At 34.9% G+C, this 20,389-nt stretch overlaps 1 protein-coding gene across 15 annotated transcripts in view; it reads left to right on the top strand.

Moving 5' to 3' along the window:
* Nucleotides 1-20,389, top strand: part of smg (sterile alpha motif domain containing protein 4 smaug) — a 392,969-nt gene that overhangs the window by 358,379 nt on the left and 14,201 nt on the right. For all 15 annotated transcript variants that reach the window (XM_090400252.1, XM_090400245.1, XM_090400238.1 and 12 more), the window contains 2 exons: nt 8,837-9,092; nt 16,082-16,172. In XM_090400252.1, coding sequence (XP_090256378.1) covers nt 8,837-9,092; nt 16,082-16,172 — 347 coding nt within the window. The remainder of the gene's footprint in view (nt 1-8,836; nt 9,093-16,081; nt 16,173-20,389) is intronic.

The following is a 20,389-nucleotide window of genomic DNA, read 5'->3' as shown; positions in this document are numbered from 1 at the left end:
TATTGAATCCAACATTATTTCAAAGCTGAATATATTCAATATCCACTTAATTTGTATAATTTTGCATTGCCAAAGTGAAGCCTCTTGACTCTTCATTTCAGTAATTCTTGGTACCTTTTTTTAAAATGTGACACCTTCTGGTAATTCATATGGGAAAGAATGGCTTCTGCATCACTTCAACCTGGGTATTTTACATTTGGGTCTAGTTCCCAATGACGAGACCTCAACAAAGGTCGAAACCGGTCTGGGTAGTGACCCCTTCCCATAATGCATAGCAGCATACATGTCTGCAAGGAGATGTGCTTTGCATTATGGAGAATACTAAGGAAAGTGATCAGAACTTGCTCCACCTTTGCCACGAGTTGTTCCTGTTCTGAAAGGTTGCATATGCTTGGATCTGCTGAAACTTTTATAGTTTCTATATATTCGGCACAAAACTCTTATATTCGGCTTTGAAATAATGTTGGATTCAATATCCACTTAATTTGTATAATTCAGTTATACTAGATATTGTCAATAAGAGGAGTTTAATATGAGATTTTGTTCAGTGGAGTGTATATGTAAAATGTGTTCTTACAAAAGGTGAAAGATTTGTGGAAGCTGCATACCATCTGTTTTTTTTTTGTTTGTTTGTTTGTTTTTTTGTACCTATCAGTTTCTTGGGTGAAAGTTCTTATACCTTGGAAAAATTGCAACTAATTGGCTTAGAAAATCATACATTGTTGTATAATATTCTATGTATGTGACTGTAATTACAGTCACATACATAGAATTGATGTTAAAACAGATAACTAGAAATCCATTTGCCACAGGCAAGTGATCAGACAAGTGGTGAGTGAATTTTCAAATTCACTAATTTTCTAAATGCCTTCAAAATATATGTGGACTAAGATCTTTTATCTACTTTGGGAAGCTCTATCTTGCATGTCAGACTGCCATCCATTCCTTAGGTATCTGGTAAAGATATTGTGATGCCAATTCCATCGCAGGTTTGCACTCCATCCGGTAACCCTCTCATTGTGTCTACTAAGTAATTCTCGTACTGTGGCAACCTCCTCACTGTGTCTACTAAGTAATTCTTCTACTGCAGCAAACCCTCTACATGCAGTTATGTAATGCATGATACAGTGCAGTACATTCTTTAAAGGTACCTGTGGCATGACTATAAAAAAACAAATTACATGATAACTACAGATTTCGTACCGAAAATAACAGTATATCATCAGTGCATAGAAACAAGCAAATCAAAAAAAAAAAAATAGGAATATAAGGTAGTACAACAGTTTACCAATTAAAAACTGTTGCTGTGTGCTATAAATTAATATATTAATAAATACTATTAAAAATATTTTTGATGGCTACATAAAATGTGAATCTCCCAAACTTTTGGAAGAGAGAGACACTCATTCCAATTCAGATTTGACTGATGTAAAAGGGCTTTGCAACTTTCTTTGAAAAGGCATTCATATTTAAAACTGCTTCTGTTGAGAAGACAAGCTTCATCCCATCAGATGCTGTGTGACAATACTATATTGTGCCAGACCAGGCTTCGAGGTTTCATGTATTCAATATAATATTAATGTTCATTATTTCTTTTTTCCACAGAACAGTCTGTTCGAAGTATGTCAGATTATATTCACGAGGTATATGGTAAATGCCAGCTAATGATAGAGGTGACAGTTTGTCTTTTGCTGGAAACAGATGGGAAATTTTATTAATAAGAAAATATGTAGGAATAAGGTGATACTTCAAAATTCTACCAATAGGTTCAGAGATACCAAAAATATAAGGAATTGGAATCCTGAGGTGTTGGAACATAAGAGTCAGTTATCTACTGGATTTGATTAGGATTGTAATAACCATTAAATTCCATTATAGTTTTGATAGTGAGAAGTTCTTGTAAGCTTGAGGGAGAGTGGCACACATTGTTCTCTATTAATTAAAGACTTGATAACACCATTTTTTTGAGAGATGTGATGAGTAGACTTTGAATGTATCTGCCAGATCAATGTATCAACAAGACTTCACCATCAAAACTTTAATGGAAATTAATGGTTACAATCCTAATCAAACCCAGCAGATAATTGACTCCTATGTTCCCACACCTCAGAATTCTTCATCAGACTGCAGTGTTCCAATCCCTTATATTTCTGGTATCTCTGAACCTATTGGTAGAATTTTGAAGTATCACCTTATTCCCACATTTTTCTAGTAACAAAATTTCTCATTAGCTGGCATTTATCAGATTAATCTGACATATTTTGGGTAGACAGACTGTTCTGTGGAAAAAATAATTAATGAACATCAATATTATATTTAATAGAAGAGCAATATAGAAGAAAGTTTAATGAGGTGAAAAAAAGCAGTCAGAATGGATAAGATGAAATGGTTAGAAGCCTAATGCAACAATATAGAACAGTACTATGGAGAGCATAAAATATGGGAGGTATACAAAATGATTAGAACCATTAATAGAAAGTGGCAACCAAAACAGACCACAATTAAAGATGAAAAAGACAAAGTATTGATGAATAAAGAAAAAATTGTACAGTGGTGGACAAGATACTGTAGTGAGTTATATGAAGAAAAACTAGATTCAGATAGTGTTGGGAAACTGATGAAGAATTGAAGCAAATATCACCACCAGGTAATGAGCATGATATGGACATTTTAAGAGAAGAGGTAGAAAAAGCAATAGGACAGCTAAAACACAAGAGTCCTAGTAATGATAACATTACTGGAGAAATGATTGAATATGGTGGTGAAAGTATGGTTACAGAAATGCACCAACAATGTAATATGGTATGGAAAGAAGAGAAAATGCAAGAGGAGTGGGTGAAATCAATATTAGTAACATTACAGAAGAAAGGAAATAAGCTAGAATGTAAAAATTATAGAACAATTGCCTTGATAAGGATAAGTCACCTTGGTAAAGTGATGACCAAGGTGACTTGACACATTGATTGAAATATTGACAGAAAGATTGAGAACACAATTGGAAGCATACCTTGCAGATGAGCAAACAGAATTTAGGAAGGATAGAACTACAATTCAACAGATTTTGATAATGAGGTTAACAGCAGAGAAATCTAGGAGGAAAAACAAAAACATATAACTTGCTTTGTTGATTTTCAGAAAGCGTTTGACAGTATTGACCAGAAAGTGACATTAGCAGTTCTGGAATCCTATGGAATTGATTTAAAAAAAAAAAAAAAAAAAAAAACTAATAGCTATATTAAAAGATGTTTATCAGAATGCAGTTGCAGCAGTTAGAATAGGTGATGATTTGGGGAAATGGTTTAAAATAAGCAGAGGTACTAGACAGGGAGACCTGATATCACCAAGCATTTTCATTGCACATTTAGAAAGAGCAATGGACAAACTGAAGGAAGATGCCAAAGGAATACCTGTACACGGAATGAGAATTAACAATCTGAGATTTGCAGATGACATTGTTATTATTGAAGAAGACGAAAGAGAACTACAAAAAAACACTGAAAACACTTTTAATATAGCTATTAGTTTTTTATTTGGACTTGTTATGAACTTGGAAAAAAACAAAGACAATGGAAACAAAAGATGATGGAACAAGTGGATGGAACCGATATAGAAAATGTAGAACAATTCACATATTTAGAAAGTAAACTGACATATGACTTGGACTGTAAAAAAGAAATAAAGATCAGGATTGCAAAGGAAAGAGCAAATCTGAAGGCCATGGATAACATCTGGAAAAGTCAAGTGATCAGCCTGCAAACAAAACTAAGAGTACTGGAAACTTGCATCTTCAGCAGTGTACTGTATGGATCTGAAATGTGGGTAATAAATAAGGAATCAAGAAAAAGAATTTTGGCATTTGAAAGAACTTGTTACAGGAAGATTATAAGAATAGGATGGGTGCAGAAAATCGCCAATGAAGAGTCTCTCAGAAGATGCAACCAAAACAGAATCTAATGCAGAAGATTATAAAACAGAAGCTGCAATTATTTGGACACATCTGTAGAATGAGTGAGGACTGGAAGATAAAGACATTTATGTTTGTTATTTTGGATGGTTTAAACAGAAGAGGTAGACCATAAAGAGAATGGATAAACGATATAAAATACTGGTGTGGAATGGGTGTACAAAAACTGTGACACTGTGCACCGGACAAAGAAAGGTGGAAGAAGATAGTGAAGTAGGAATTGGACATCAGTGGGTAGTGAGCCCATGGTTCGTGATGATGATGAATATTATATTGAATACATGAAAAGTCTGGTCTGGCCATCTTATTGACACTAAACACAGTATCCAATGGGATGAAGCTTGTCTTCTGCATAAAAGCAGTTTTATATATGAATACTTTTTCCAAAGAAAGTTGTGAAGCCCCTTTACATAATCTGAATTAGAATGATTGTCTCTGTCTTTCTCTCTCCCAGAAGTTTGGGAGATTTGCATTTTATGTAACTATCAAAGTTTTAATATATTAATTTCTAGCACGTGGCAACAGTTTTTAACTGATTGTACGTCCCTTGTATTCCTATTTCTTTGATTTCCTTTTTTCTATATGCTGATGATGTACTCTTGTTTTCAGTACGAAATATCTGTACTTTCATTTTTGTGGTTATCGTGCAGTTTGTTATTTATAGTGCAGTACATTGATTTCCTCTCCATCTGTGGTGATGGTTCAAGATCTGAGATCTTCTGTTTATTGTGATGCTGTTTCCTGACAGTATATCTCACCAGATCCAGCTTGATTGTAGTAATTACACAATAGAGTTGCATGGTATTCAGCTTGTGTATATTAAAAAAAAAAGAAGTGTAATTACAGTCTGAGTTCATTACAGGTGATCTTGTTTCTTATACTTAGTTATGCTGGATTCTCAGCCATATTGGAATTGAGAGAAATGATTGTAGATGGAGCTTCTAGATCAGCTTATATTTTTTCCATATACTGTTTGACAGTCCCATATACAGACTTCAGACAACTTATAAGATCAGAGGTAATTATCCAATGGCAATCATCATGGCAGGAAGCACTGACAAACAAATTGCATGAGATTAAACATTGTCAGTCTAATCAACATAGAAACAGAAGAGAGGAAGTTGCTCTTGCTAGGCTCTGCATAAGTCGATCATCTTACCTATTATTTATTAGGGCTGGTGGCCCACATGTGAAAAAATGCAACACTTCACCATTTGTCATATTCTGATGGAGTGTCTGCATTTCACAAGAGAAAATTTTACTTATTTGGCTGAGCCATATACACTCAAACAAATGTTATCAGACTATTTAACTTTTTTTTACAAAGAATTGATTTATATGAACACATTTGATTATGAATTCTATTAATATGTAGATACTGCATTTCTTAATTTTTTTGTGATCGTCATCATGCTTTTAGAGTGCCCTGTTCCAGCCTTAGAAGTCATCGTTGAATCTCTTTAGGGGACGTCATGGTTTTCGTTTTCCTAATGGTTTGTAATTTAAGGCTTGTTTTGGTAATCTTTATGCAATTTTTTGCGCATAACATATTTACTAATTTATCTCTTTGACTATTTATTAATACCTTGTGCATTGCTTTAGATATGGTGCAGTTATGCACCATATCTAAAGCAATGCACAAGGTATTACCTTTTTGATATGGTGCAGTTATGATCTTTGCTGTTCTTGTCCCAATAAACTAGAAATCAGTGAATTACCATATTGGTCCCACTGGCCTATACTTTGTACTGCTCATCATCTTTCTGTTTGATTCCCTTTACAATTTTTTGTAGCTCCTGCTCAATGGTACCATTCAACTGACATTTGATTTATCCTCCTGACTGTAGTTATGCAGTCAACTATTCTTCTTCCTATCATCGATTTTAGACCACATGACCTGTTCCAGTCTCACGTCATCACTTTCTTGGTCTTTTGATTCTGTTTTCATTTATTTTATATCCATATAGTATTTTTGATAGTCCTGTGGCTGTTGTCCATTTGTGGTCTATTATTACTTCCCTCAAACACTCCTTTATCCACTTCTTATATGCTGAACCTTCCTGCAGTTTATCATGCCATAACAATATTCTAAACATTTGTCTGAATTTATTATACTTACCAGCCCTGTAATTCCATTGTAACTTTCCTTAACTGAAAATTCCACACATTTAGCCACCTCCCAACTCAGCAGCATGGTCATCTTGGATACAGAAAAATCCTTTTGCGATTACTAGATCTAGCACTATCAAACCCCTGGTACTTTCATCACATGTTGCCTCAAGTAATTATTCCTTAATAACTGCATCAATTCCATTTCCTTTCTCCTTGTGTCCTTTCTTATTTCATCATCCCTGTTTGCATAGTTGAAGTTTCCCATAATTACTTGCTCTCCATTCATCAAACTTATTTACTGATGTTTATTATTTGCATCATCCCTTGCATCCATTGGTCTATAGCAGCACTTCCCATCTGTGGGCTGCGTAGGTTTTGTTGAGGAGGGCCGGGAAATAATGAAAACAAATTAAAAATCTTTTAAGACTAAGTAAATTTTTTATCTTAAAATAAACCTACTTAATTTTTATTAATTATTTCTTTTTTGTTATTTTTTATATTTTAACAGAAAAACATCACATGTTGGAATCGGTTCACAAATTTTGCTTCTTGCGTATTTTGCTGCTTAATGAATATTAGTAAATATATGCTTATTCATATAAGTTTCATTTCAAAGCAGAAATCTAGGAATTGCAGTTTCAAATATTTCACCTGATATTGGTGTAGTAGTATTGAAACGCATCCACCACATTAAATTGTTATTAAACTTCTTTTATGTTTTAATTATTTCTTTATTACTAATCGTATTATGTTTCATGTGCTTGTACTGCAAATGTACAATATCAATATATCTATATAAAAATATGAAATAATGTGTCATGTCAAATATGTATGTAAGATGCTAAATAATGTAATATTTGCATTTAATTTTTGCAATATTCGCTGTGTATGTTTTTTATTGAATATAAATACAATAAATATTATAATATGTCTATATTAAGATTTTTTTTCAAGAGGGTCTTCATGAAATATTTTAATTTTTCCAAAGGGAGGCCCCCCCCCGACATCCAAAAGTTTGAGAAGCACTGGTCTATAGCAGCAACCAGTTGTATATTTTGTCCTGTTGGCCTCTCTCACACCAGATTGCTTTAAATGCACTGTTTTCACTGACTTCCAGCTGAACCTAAACTCTTCTTTTTGAAGAAGAGTTTAGGTTCAGCTGGAAATGGATATCAACAATATCTATTTCCATCTCCATACTCTTCTCTCCATCTCCATCCTACCTGAAAATACCAAAACCATTCTTTCTCACTAACTATAGCCTCTTCTTTCACCTCTGTTCTCACTAATGCCAGTAACTTTTAGCCAAGAAGAACTAACCACTACCAAAAATTCCTTCCCCTTCTGAATGCTCCCAGTATTAGTGTACATAGAGTTCAGGTAACCTGTAACTATCCTTACACTTTTTTTTACCAATTATCAAATTCTAGTATGTTAGTGGTACTGACTTAAGTTTTTTTTTTTTTTTTTTTTTTTTTTGTAGGTTCTCATGCTCATTTGACTTGTTGGCATCTGTGACTCGCTCATCAGCTCCTCCCTTCCCTCCCAAATAGCTCTGATTTTGCATTTCCATTCTCACTTCCTCCAACAACACTTTACAGACTCTGAACTAGATTTGATCAAGCGAAAACCTTGTATAAGTTCTCTATCTGTCAAGCTCATTCCACACATTAACCAACCCCATATCATTCCTCTTGCATAACCTACATATTAACTCATTTGCTATTGCTATCCTTGTCCACTTCTCCCTCTCATACTGTAGCATTCGCTATTTTAACTCGCATTTTTCTTTTTTGGTATTTTCTTTCATTATCCTCTTTCATATACCATACTTCTCCTTTCAAAGAATTCCTGCCAAAACAATTAATTCTTTCATTTTGCCTTTCTGCATTCTAATGTATATGGAAAGTTAAATTTTAATGGTTCATTTTTCTTAGTAGTTTTTGTTATAGAAAGAAAAATAGTGTGAACTTTTGAAAAAGATAGAAGAAAATAGACTAGTTTATGACTGCAGAGAAAACTATCAACCAAATTGCAGTTTGATTGTCATTCTTTAAAATAGGTTCCAGTATTTGAAATTTAGGATTTATAAATCCAGGATTGAATTTTCTGTTTTTCTAATTAAGGATTTAAAAAAAAAAAAAAAATATGCAAAAAAAATTCTAGTGTTTATTTTATAAAGATGTATTTTCTCATCTTATAACTTCAGCATCTTTTAATGGACTACTAAAAAACAAAGTTCAAACTGCAGTTAGTTTGAAATTTTTAAGGCAGTCAGCCTTAATTTGAATGTTTTAACATAGTTTCATTGGCAACTTTGTCAGTTTGTTAATAAGGAAATTAATCCTTTTATTGAGCCTCTATAGCTCAGCTGGTTTAGACATGCTGTTTGGTTGGAAACACCCATCAGATGTGAGATCTTTTTGAGGTGTTTTCATCCAAACAGTGAATTAGCCAGTCATCATACAGAGATGGAGGATCTTGCTCTCAGAAAATCAGGGTTTTTTTTTTTTTTTTTTTTTTTGTTCCTAAAAACACGCTAATCGTCAGAACAACACACACAGCAAATATGGATTAACCTTATTCCATCAAATTGGGTTTTAAACCTGCACAGTAAAGTGTAGGTCTGTGCATAAGCATAAATCAGGAAGGAAGGATTGTCATCTAAAATTTAGAATGTAAATAATAAATCTTGTAAGTCGGAGTTTTTTCTTATAAAAATGTTACATTGATTATGTGGTGTTTTCCTTTCCATTTCAGTAAATGGAATGGCCTCCATAGTCATAATGGCAGTCCTATTCCACCTCCGCCACCTCAAGTGACAGATTTCGGTGCCTCAGCAGCAGCAGCTGGTTCTGTTGCTATACGACGTCGTCATCCACTTCAGTACCAACAGCAACCTTCCCAGCGAGCATCTCCATTAACTCGACCACAAGGACTTGTAGGAAACCTTTCTTCCCAAGGATCCCAACGGAATCCCCTCCAAACAGTGATAAAAAGGCCAAGTTTACAGGATGTAAGTTTTTATAGACCTCATAAACAAATTACTGAACTTCAGATAGCACCAGATACTTCTGAGAGAGATGTAGAACTTAATTTAAAATGGTTTCATTTGAGACATACTTTGTCATTAGATGAAAATCCATAATGAAAAATACATAGCTTCGAGCCAGCTTTTTCAAATTCATTTTTACTTATCTAGCTGAGCCATATACACTCAGGCAGACCTTATCAGACTTGGACAAATTACATGAAGTTTTTAACTTTCTAGAAAGAACTTAACACATTTGATTATAAATTCTATTCATGTGTAGATACTATATTGTTTAATATTTTTTTGCGTATAAAGTTATGTACTAATTTGTTGCGTTAGCAATCTCTATGTGATAAACTTTGTGGTATTTTAAACCCGGAACTGTTGGCTATCCTTGTCCTCTCCGACTCAACAGCAAACAAAAACCAACCCATAAAAAAATTTGAAATCCTCCAACATCATAGCTGTGGAACCACTGTAATTACAAGATTGCAATGTTGCCAATTTATCATCAGTAGCCCTAATGGATGAAGCTATAGCACATTAAGTCGAAGTCAAAACTTTGCCGTTACTCCCAAACAAGTTCCAAAAGCAAAAATGTCTTCTGAACTGGTAATATACAACCTGCCTTTAGTGATAGCCAATAACATTTGTTTGGATGTGCCCGACATCTTAATTCAAACCAAAAATCCCAAAAACAATATGCCCCAAAATGAAATTGGTGCTTGAAGAGAACTATACAGTAATAACAATGTTGTTATAATTAAAGCATATGAAGGTAATGCAACTGTGGTGATGAATTTAGCTGATTGCACATACTTTTACAAGATCTGTCTACATACCAAATCATAGATAGTGATCTTACTAACTCTCAAAAGAATAAAGTTTGCAATCATTCAAGAAAGTGACTTCCTTGCCAAAAGAAACAGTTGACAAACTACACACCTCCATAGCATAATTGGAAGAACGGTGGTACATTGTTTCCATTGTGATGCGAGGAATTGTTATATGAACTTTTTCAATTGAAGGTGAGTTAGCCAATCTCATAACGAAGTAACAGTTTTTTTTCTCCCAGAAACTAGTGTTTTACATCCTGCATACTGACAAATCAGCCATTGTAAAGTGCAATTTACAGACAAAAAAAATACTAGTAGTGGGCAGTAGATGCCATTGTGTGTAGTTATGGTAATGACGTTCTGTGTAATTGGTAGATTAAGTGGTGGGGACTGAGTTGTAGAGTGGCCTTCCAAAATGAGCCATTTCACTCCTTGGAGGTATTGCGTATTAATAATAAATTAAGCCTTTCATGTTAAAACACCTGGAATTATGTGAAGCACCTAAAATTCACAAACAAGGTGCACCCCTATGCTTAATTGTGGATAGTATAAAGTGTCCCACATACAGAATTGTTAAACATTTAGCTATATTACTAGCCACCTCACAAATAATTCTTCCTCCTTTATTAAAAATTCTGTTCACTAAAAAAAGTTTATTAGAAAACTATTTTAAAATTCAGATATAACGATTAATTTCGATATTACTTTACTGTTTACCAGTGTACTGCTAATGGAAACCCTTCATTTTCTAAAGTCTTATCCCTCTTCCCCTTCCCCAGATATCTTTGAATTATTTAAATGTATAGTAAATGCAGGTTATTTTGCATGGAAAGGGAAGATATACAAGCAACTAGATAGGACAGCAACAGACTCCCTTATTTCTTCCGTTTTAGCCAATTTCTACATAGAACACTTGGAAAACCTATCTATGAATACAGCCACTCTCAAACCAGTGGTTTGGCTATGCTATATTGATTGTGTTTGATATTGGCCACATGGTCAAGACACATTGGATACATTTTTAGTCCATTGAAATAGCCAACACCCTAAAATCCACTCCGCAATGGAATAGGAAACTAATGACTGTCTGCCTTTTCTACATTAATCACAGGACTTCTTGATAGTTCATTATCTTTTTCTGTTTATAGAAAACCCACCCATACAGGGAGATATTGCACAAACATTCAGACCACCATCGTCCTGCTTAACAGTATGGTTACCAAAAAAAAAAAAAAACACTAGAGCTATCTGTTCCAATGACAATGCTCTTACTATTGAACTCATTTGCATCACACTTTCTTATCCAATGGCTATAATCTCCATAGGATAGTAAATGCTAGCTGGCCTGGAAATCTCCATTGCCCATCACTCAAGACTACAGCAAAACTTACCATCCCATACATTCAAGGCATATCTGAAAAGATATCTAGAGTGCTTGATAAATATCAGCTTTTCACCATATTTAAACCATATATCAAATTGGCAACTCTCATCCATTCACCTAAGGATAAACTCTCTTTATCACATCCAGCAGTTCATGAAGTACCCTGTTCTAGCGACCTGCCTTATTATGGATAGACAAGAAAAACTGTTGACATCCTCCTTGGTGAACATAAATAATATATTTGGCACTGTTAATGCAAGTCAGAACTTGCAGTCCATGCGTTGGATATCCATTCACACAGCATCAAATGAAAGAAAACAGAAGTGCTACACAGAAATCATAAGCGACAGAGAGATTGTTTTTGGAATTAAAAACAATCTTTTTAATTCCAAATTTCAGTAGCTTTAAAACATTCTCCTAACCTTGAACAACTATGGCTGTATAAATTTACCACAAATCTGGGAGACTGTCCTTTTTAAGATCTAATTAATACTTGCTCTCTTTTTCCAACAGTAGATGGTGCCAATTAGGACTTGAGTTACTTGTGTTGTTAGATTACTTTTTTTTTAAATGGTCTGATGGTTATACCAAATTCTTGTTTTGTGTACTGTGACAACTGTTCTTGTGCTCTGAAGATGATGGATATTAATACCAGCAAAATATCAGCTAATAAGTTAATATTATTTTCTTATGATTCTGTGTTGTAATCAATACATTAAAATGAACTAACATGTACTGTACTGCCAACACAAGCCTTTCTACTCTTATATAGATAGTTTATAAGATCAGAGGTAATTGACTAATAGCAGTCATCATGGCAGGAAGCACTAATAAACAATACCTTGTTTATTAGTGCTTCCTGCCATAATAAACTAATAAACAAGACCTTGGCTATCCTAGCACCAATAAACCATACATCAACCAACCAATTGGTACCTCCTGTGCTTGTCCTCTCTTTCTACTCTTATATAGATAGTTTATAAGATCAGAGGTAATTGACTAATAGCAGTCATCATGGCAGGAAGCACTAATAAACAAATTGCCAAGATTAAGCCTGAAATTGAGCATTGTTAGTCTAGTCAACGTAGAAAGAGAAGAGAGGAAGGTGTTCTTTCTATGCTTGGTGTGCAGGCCAGTCATTATTTGACACCTCCAGGGAGTCCAAGACTCATCGAGGGAGGGCACCTACTCTCCAACTCCACCACTCAACCTCATCCACCAACTGCTTCATCTACTGTCCACCATCACCACTACTATTTTCACGGACAATCACAAACATCCATGCCCATGGTGGGTTTCAAACCTGCAGCCTTTTTTGACTTGAGAGTGGATACGCTAACCAGGCCGGCAGATCACGTGCCATCCACAGCAGCACTATTTCTAATATTTGTCCTTCTCTGTGACAGTAACTAACATTCTTGCATCTTCTCATTTACTGAGGGCTGATGACCCACATATGTGCAAAGAATACAATACACATCTCACCATATTCTGTGGTGTTCTGGTCATGTTCTAGTAGAGTGCTAGCACTTTGAGAGAGAGGAATGACATTTCCACTTATCTGGCTGAGCCATATACACTCAGACAAATCTTATCAGACTTGAACATTGCATGAAGTTTTAAACTTTCTAGAAAGAACTAATTTATACAAACATTTTATTATAAATTATATTCATGTGTAGATACTGCATTGCTTAATTTAATTTTTTTGTACATAACATTATTTACTAACTTCTCTTCATGACTATTTATTATTACCTTGTGTACCACTCTAGCCTTTGATATGGTGCAGTATGACCTTGGCTATCCTAGCACCAATAAACCATACATCAACCAACCAATTGGTACCTCCTGTGCTTGTCCTCTCTTCCATCTGCACTAAAGTTTTCTGTGGCATCACGTTCATGAGGTGATCCACCTTTATGAAGTGCACATCTCATATCTCAATTTTATCTTCCATGATGGTTAACACTCCAGTGTTTTCACCAATCAGTGTCATTCTTCTGTAATCATTCTACTGAGGCACATATTGAAAGAACTCCATTTTGTGCCTAATTATCTAACTGCTACTGTACTTTTGCTATCCTGACCAAGTAATTCATCTTCCCTGCCTATTTTTTGTTACTCCTCATGCAACTAATTAGCACTTATCTCATACTGCCTCCATAATGCCTTTTGCAGGATCACGTCCTCCTTTTTTATTCATCCGTTGTATCTCAATCTTATTTAACCTCCTGAACTTTGAAATATATTCAGATATTGACTCTGCCAAATAGTTCTAAAGTAGGGTCCAAGTAACATTCATCTCCTTTTCTGTTAATTTCCTCATTCCACAACATAGCTACTAGCTGACTACTATGATCAACAATACTCTCTCTTGAGCTTGTCATAATCAACCAGCCTTAATTCCACATATACAGAGTGATTCAAAATTCCACGTACAAACTTTGAGGGGAGATGGAGAACATCAAAATCAACCATATTCATATAGGAAAGCATGACCAAAAATGACACCTAAAAGTGATAGGTGGTGCTCTTTGCCAGTGCTCCAGGTGAGCAATTGGGGCTTTCTCATTTCTCAGCTTTTGGCACTGTATGAAGAACATTCATTGTTTTATGAACGCTGAGATGGCAGACTTGCATCTCGTTTACGGTTTGGCTGACGGTAATGGACAAGCTGCTGTACAAATGTATCTCGTAATGTACCCAAACAGACGTGTACTGCATCACCAAATGTTTGCGCATTTGCATCAGAATTTGTGTGACTATGGATCATTTAGGGATTGCAGGCATGATAGTGGGCGGCCACGATCGATGCGAAATCCTGCCATGGAAGAGGGTTGCATGCAGTGAACAATAATCCAGAGACAAGCATACGTGCCTTTTGCCTCTACTATAGGAATATCTCGATCCAGTGTATTGCGTATTTTATTCTGAGTCCTTGCATCCATTTCATCTGCAGTGGGTCCAGTTACCGATGGCCGAAGATTATCCTTGATGTGCGGAATTCACACAGTGGATTCTGCAGAAAAGTGCCGTAGACCCAGATTTTTCAACTTGTGTTTTGTTCACGGATGAAGCTTCATTTACCAGCGAAGCGGTCTTCAATCACCACAATGCTTATCTGTGGGCTTATGAGAAACCACACGCTGTGCGATCACATGCTGCACAACAATGCTTCGCCATTAATGTATGGGCAGGTATCATTGCTGACTGTTTAGTCGGCCCATACCTGTTACCAACCTGACTGGACTCCCAGAAGTATCGGACCTTTCTGGAAGAAGTTCTTCTGGATTTACTGAACAATGTTCCAATGACTGCATCGGCAGATGTGGTTCCAACACGACGAGGTTCCAGCCCATTTTGGCATTTCTGTGCATCAGTATTTGGACAAGTTCTTTGGGACTCGATGGATTGGGCATGTTGGACCCGTCTCATTGCCCCCAAGCTCACCTGATTTATCGAGCATTGATTTTTTTTTCTGTGGGGTACCCTTAAAGCCATGGTGTACAAAACGCCTCTTGCCTCTGACATTGACCTCGTGGCAAGAATCGCCATTGCCGCTGCTAATATCCAGGAAACTCCAGGTATTTTTGAAAATGTATGACAATCAATGCGTCGTCGGTGTCAGGCATGCATCACTGCTAATAGTCGTAACTTTGAGCACCTGATGTGAAACCATATTATGTATCCAACTATTATTGAACTGTTCAGTTATGCCTAATAAAGTTTTTTACACTACTTTACTGCCTTGTTATTTCTGTACCTTTGTGTCCCTGTTAGTATCTTCCGGTAGCATTTACGGTCATGCTTTCCTATGTTAATATGGTTGATTTTGATGTTCTTTACCTCACCTCAAAGTTTATACATGGAATTTTGAACCCCCCCCCCCGTATATTGACCAAAGCAGCTTCTAGCATTCATAAACAAACATGACAGCCCACTGACACTGCTTCTTCAATGTCTCTTGAATTCCCCCACCCCATCCCAAGCTATTCCTTGATCACTATTGATGCTACAATCTTCCCAAGAACCACATGCTTCCCCTGTATCTTAGACCACCTCAATGCTTTATCTACTCGCACATTTACTTCTGCATCTACAATTCTCACACACCCTGTTAACCCTAACTTCATCTTGTGTCCCCCCCCCCCCCCTGTGCACTACTTGTCTCTTCATCATTCACAAGCTTTTCTCTGCCCTTCCACATCTCTTATTTCTTTAAATCTTCTATTTACTGCAATTATTACTCTCCTAGTTGCAACAGTCTCATGTTGCTGGACACTGCAGCCAGTCTTATATAGTTCCATCTGTCCCTCACTCATCCTACATATTCACAAAATTCATGCCTGGGCAGCACACTAATTGTTTCCTACCACACTTAACCTTTTTCTCTCCTCAAATGAGAGCAAAGGATACCTAGCTGTCCTGCCTGTTATTCTTATTATGGACAAACAGGCAGGACAGCCGACATCTGTATAACAGATCCCCAAGATTACATCAGATCTCACCACTACAGCTGCTTAGGATTTAGCAGACTATGGCTTGTATGAGGATTTAGAAAGCTGCTCTGATGCCATGCAGCATTTTGTATGATTTAATTTTTATGGTATGTTGCTATATTTTATCAACAAAATACGATCAGTTGTAGTAGACTTATATTAGCTTATGTAGACTAATGTTAGCTAATATTTTGCATTGATGTATTTTGATTTATAATTCTGGAAGTAAGTTGTTTTTCTTTTACTTAGCATCTTAAGCCCCACATTCAAGTTCAGCGAACTCATTCTGCTCCGGTTGGACCTAATCCTCTTGCAGCTTCTGTTTTTGGCAAGAATGAAGGTAAGTTATAAATCACTCATCAAATAATCTTCTTGAGCTTTTTTTTTCCCCATTAGGAAAAGTTAATGCTTTCCTTAGCATAAAATATATAAGGAAATGTTATTCTGAATGCTGAATTTTTGATAATGAATTTTTGCATTTAGTTAAAGAATGCATTTTAGAAAATAATAATTTCCTCTATTTTTTTCATTTATATTTTATTAAATATTCTGATCAATTAGTTTTTATCCTTACATGCAACTTGCCCACTTCATGTGTAAAGAAAATAAGATGTTGCCATTTAATCCACTTTTATAATCAGTCTTAATGAAACTTTTATATAAATTTATTTAGAATTACACTTGTTCCTATAACCAGTTCCCAGCTTGGTTGTATTTGATCTCAGTAAAGTTATTTAAAAAATATATGTATAATTACTGAGGATTTACTGATTTGCCTAACTTAAATTTATAGCAATTGCATTAAGTGGATCACTAAACCAAACCACTGTTAATTTAGTAACTGTTTTAGAAACACATTTAATTTAAGCAAGCACTCATGACATTATTTGCAGAAGATGAAATCTTTAATTTGAAAGATGTATGCTTTGTGTATGCACACAGAAAAAATCCTATTGTAAGAATTAAATACTAACTGATTGTATTTTGTGAAGGTTATAATTAATTTATCTAAATTGAACTTTGTCAAGTTATGAATTAGTTTGAACAGTGAAATTCAAACAAAAGCAGACTTTCCATACTGATTAAGTAGAACACTAAACTTGATTTGCAGTTAACTTGAAAAAAAATTTCTGGGTAAAAAAAAATAATCAGCAAGAGAGCTTGTATCTCAAACATATGTCAAAATCTACTTGTGGTTTTTTTATGGAAATCACTGTTAAATCACTTCGTAAAAAATGTTTCCAAATTGATCTGGAAACTCTACCACCATTATTCTTTTTCTGATAAAGCCAGCATGTTTTTTTTTTAAAGTTAATTTTTTATAGATTCTTTTTGGCATTGTTTCCTCTCTCCCACATGATTAATAGCAATTTTGTGATATGAGGTGTTACTCAAAAGTTTGGGGAATTTGAATAGTACAAACTGGTTGTAGTTTGGCCTTCTGTCACTATAAGAGGTGAGCAGTAACCTTTGTGAAGCAGTATACCAACAGCCAGCAAGCTGAGAAGCTGCATTCTTAAGTTACATGCATTTTTGTAAAGTCGTGTTTTATTGGTTTGGTGATTTTCGTTTCTAACTGAAATGGTGGATTTTAAGGAGCAAAGAATCTACATCAAATTTTGCTTCAATCTGCAGAATGCTTTGGGAAGCATTTGGTGATAATGCTATGAGCCAAAGCAAAACTTTTTTTGTGGTACAAATGCTCCAAGGACAGACAAACCAACAATAAACACAATACTAGAGAACATCTCAAAGTGCGCAAGGTTATTCTTGCAGATCTTAGACAAACTATCCATGATGTTTTTGAAATCATAGGACTGTGCAAGACTTCAACAATTCCTGACTGCTAAAAGCATGAGTCATTCCCTATCTCCTTTGACCTTGCATCCCTGCAACTTTTCCTCAAGATGAAATTTTGGCTAAAAGCATCATTCTGACATGTTTGAGGAGATCCTGGCAGAATCACAGGAGATGCTCAACAGTCACACAGCTTTAATACTGTATTCCTGAAGATCTCTCTCTCTCTCTCTCTCTCTCTGACAGACAAAATATTGTGATGATTAAACTAGTTTAATTATTTCTGTTCTGTATATATTCCATTAAATTTAATTATGAGAAAAGAAAAGGGTTTGAAACAGATATCAAAATATCAGATCTGAGAAATAGGACTAATCTGGAGAAAGATTGTTGATAGGATATAGAGTAATAATGTAAACTATTTGGTATGTACTATTATCTTAGTATCATCACATACACATGCAAACTGTTTGCTTACATTTTGATAAAGGATTAAACAAGAATATAATTTCTTGGAATCTTTAATTTAATATCACATGTACCTTTTTGGGTACATGTCAGGAATTTGAAAAGTCCTTTAACAGCATTTAAAATGATATTGTCACTATAATAATGCATTTTTAGATCTTATTTGAGAAAATATATCTGCCTGGCATGACTAGCTGAACTACTTGTAACCTTAGAAAAAATCTTCTGCTTTGGGTTTTAGACTTGTTGCACAGCCATGCATACTTCTACTAATTCTTTTTTGCATTTTGTTAAACATGTTTTCATTATTCTGGTTTCTGGAATAATTCCATTTTATTCATTTAATAGTTGTAATGCACTTCTATATATTTAGTTATTTCTGTCATAGTGTTTGTTTCAGATACCCAAGTTGAAATTGGACTTATACGTTGCTGCAATTACTTAGTTACAATATTCAGGTTTCTATTTTTCCATACTGTTCTGTTTATTTCTAGCTTACATATGATTTTGGGTGTGCAGTTAATCCCTTCCCCCCCCCCCCCCTTTTTTTTTTTTTTAACTCAATATTTTCTGTTATTTTTGACATATTAAATCTCTTGGGAAGAAAATACTCCTCTTTGAAAATTATCTTTAGTATATAATATCATTACATCATCATCATAAATACTGAGTTCGGTAATTAGTTATATTTCCCGATCAAAGAATGATCTCATACTTTTTTCTTCAGTGTTTGATTTCCATTCACCTAATGTCTAGTTAAAAGTAACTATAAAATATCTTTTTGTAATATATTTTTTTTCTTTTGTTAATTGTATTTATATTCAGAACTGTTAAAATTGAACAAAATTTATGTATTGAAGAAAACTAAATCCTAATATATGTATAATGTTAGTGTTACAGCTGTTGATTGAATACTTTTTTTTTTTTTGCCAGGGGTTATTATGATACACATCTGATAAAAGAAACAAAATTCCTGATGCACATAAACATGCTTTTTTCAGTGTCCATACAAGTGAAAAGCCAATAAAAAAAAAAAAAATTAAAAAGTCCCTCTTTATTCAAATAGATCTATAAGGATTCAGAATATACTGAAACAGTTAAATAACTATGATCTAATGATATTTCTGTGAGCAGCATCAGTGGTGGTGGTAAAAATTCAAAAACCACTTGAGTTATTTGAGAGGTTTGATATTAGAATGGGATCTCCTTATTGTTCTAGATGAGGAGCTTAAAGATTGAGCAACAGGTATGAAGTGCATCTTGATATCCTATTTTCCAACCAGGAATATCATCCTTACTTTTGACATGCCAACATCAATAAAAGCATATCTCTACCGCCCTTTTGCACTCTTCATCTTTAATCCACTAAGTTTCTTTAAATGGCAGAAATATGGGCATGTCAGCACTGCCTGTTGTGGCTCTGTCTGTTCCTAATGTGGTAGTTAACACCATCGTAATAAATCTTGCTCCACATGAAACCTAAAGGCCTCAGCTGTGAGAGAGACCATCCATCTTACTTCTAAGTATACCAAAGGGTTGAAGGATAAATAATAGAAAATAATAATTTAAAAAAAAAAAAAAAGACCAGGATGCAAACAGGAACCTGGCCACCACATCTGTTCTGAAGTTCTATGCTAAGAAGGTGATGGTTAAATATTAAAAGTAAGACAAACTCCATATTCCCATCCAATACTTTTAGCATATATAAACTTCTTATTGTGACTGCTTCTTCAAGTGTAACTACCCAATTCATGGTCTCACTGTACAACCAACTCCTAAAATGACCTCACTAAATGAGAATCCACTTGGATCATAAGCCTACAAACAAGGTAAATTAGTGCAAAAATTAAGTGACACAACTAGCAGCCACCATGGAGACCAGTATGCATAAGAAATATGCAAGCCCCTTGCTGTCAAATGTATGCCTCACCTTGAATATCCACTTCACTAACATCCATGGCCTAAACTCCAACCTTAATAGTGTGTACTACCATGTTCAATCTACCAAACTCCAACTACTCTTTCTGGCAGAAACTCAGATCTCACCTTCCCTCCACCACTATTCATCTCAACCTTCCAAACTACACACTCTTTAATTCCTTTTGCCCAACTTTGATCTTCTTTGGTTGAAAATATCTCTTCCCAACTTTTGTTGTCTCTATTGCTCCCCTAATGCAACCAACCACTCTGAGCTCTTTAATTTCCTCTCCTTGATTTTCTCCAGTCCCACTTTCCCAACAGCAAAATCATCCTCCTAGGAGATTTTAATATCCACAACACCAACTGGCTTTC

This window comes from Typopeltis vanoorti, chromosome 11, assembly GCF_054136105.1.
Source record: "Typopeltis vanoorti isolate ZY-2024b chromosome 11, IOZ_Tvanoo_1.0, whole genome shotgun sequence".
NCBI classification, from domain to species: domain Eukaryota; kingdom Metazoa; phylum Arthropoda; class Arachnida; order Uropygi; family Thelyphonidae; genus Typopeltis; species Typopeltis vanoorti.
The sequence above is the reverse complement of the archived record's forward strand: the minus strand, read 5'-3'. Positions and strand labels throughout refer to the sequence as shown.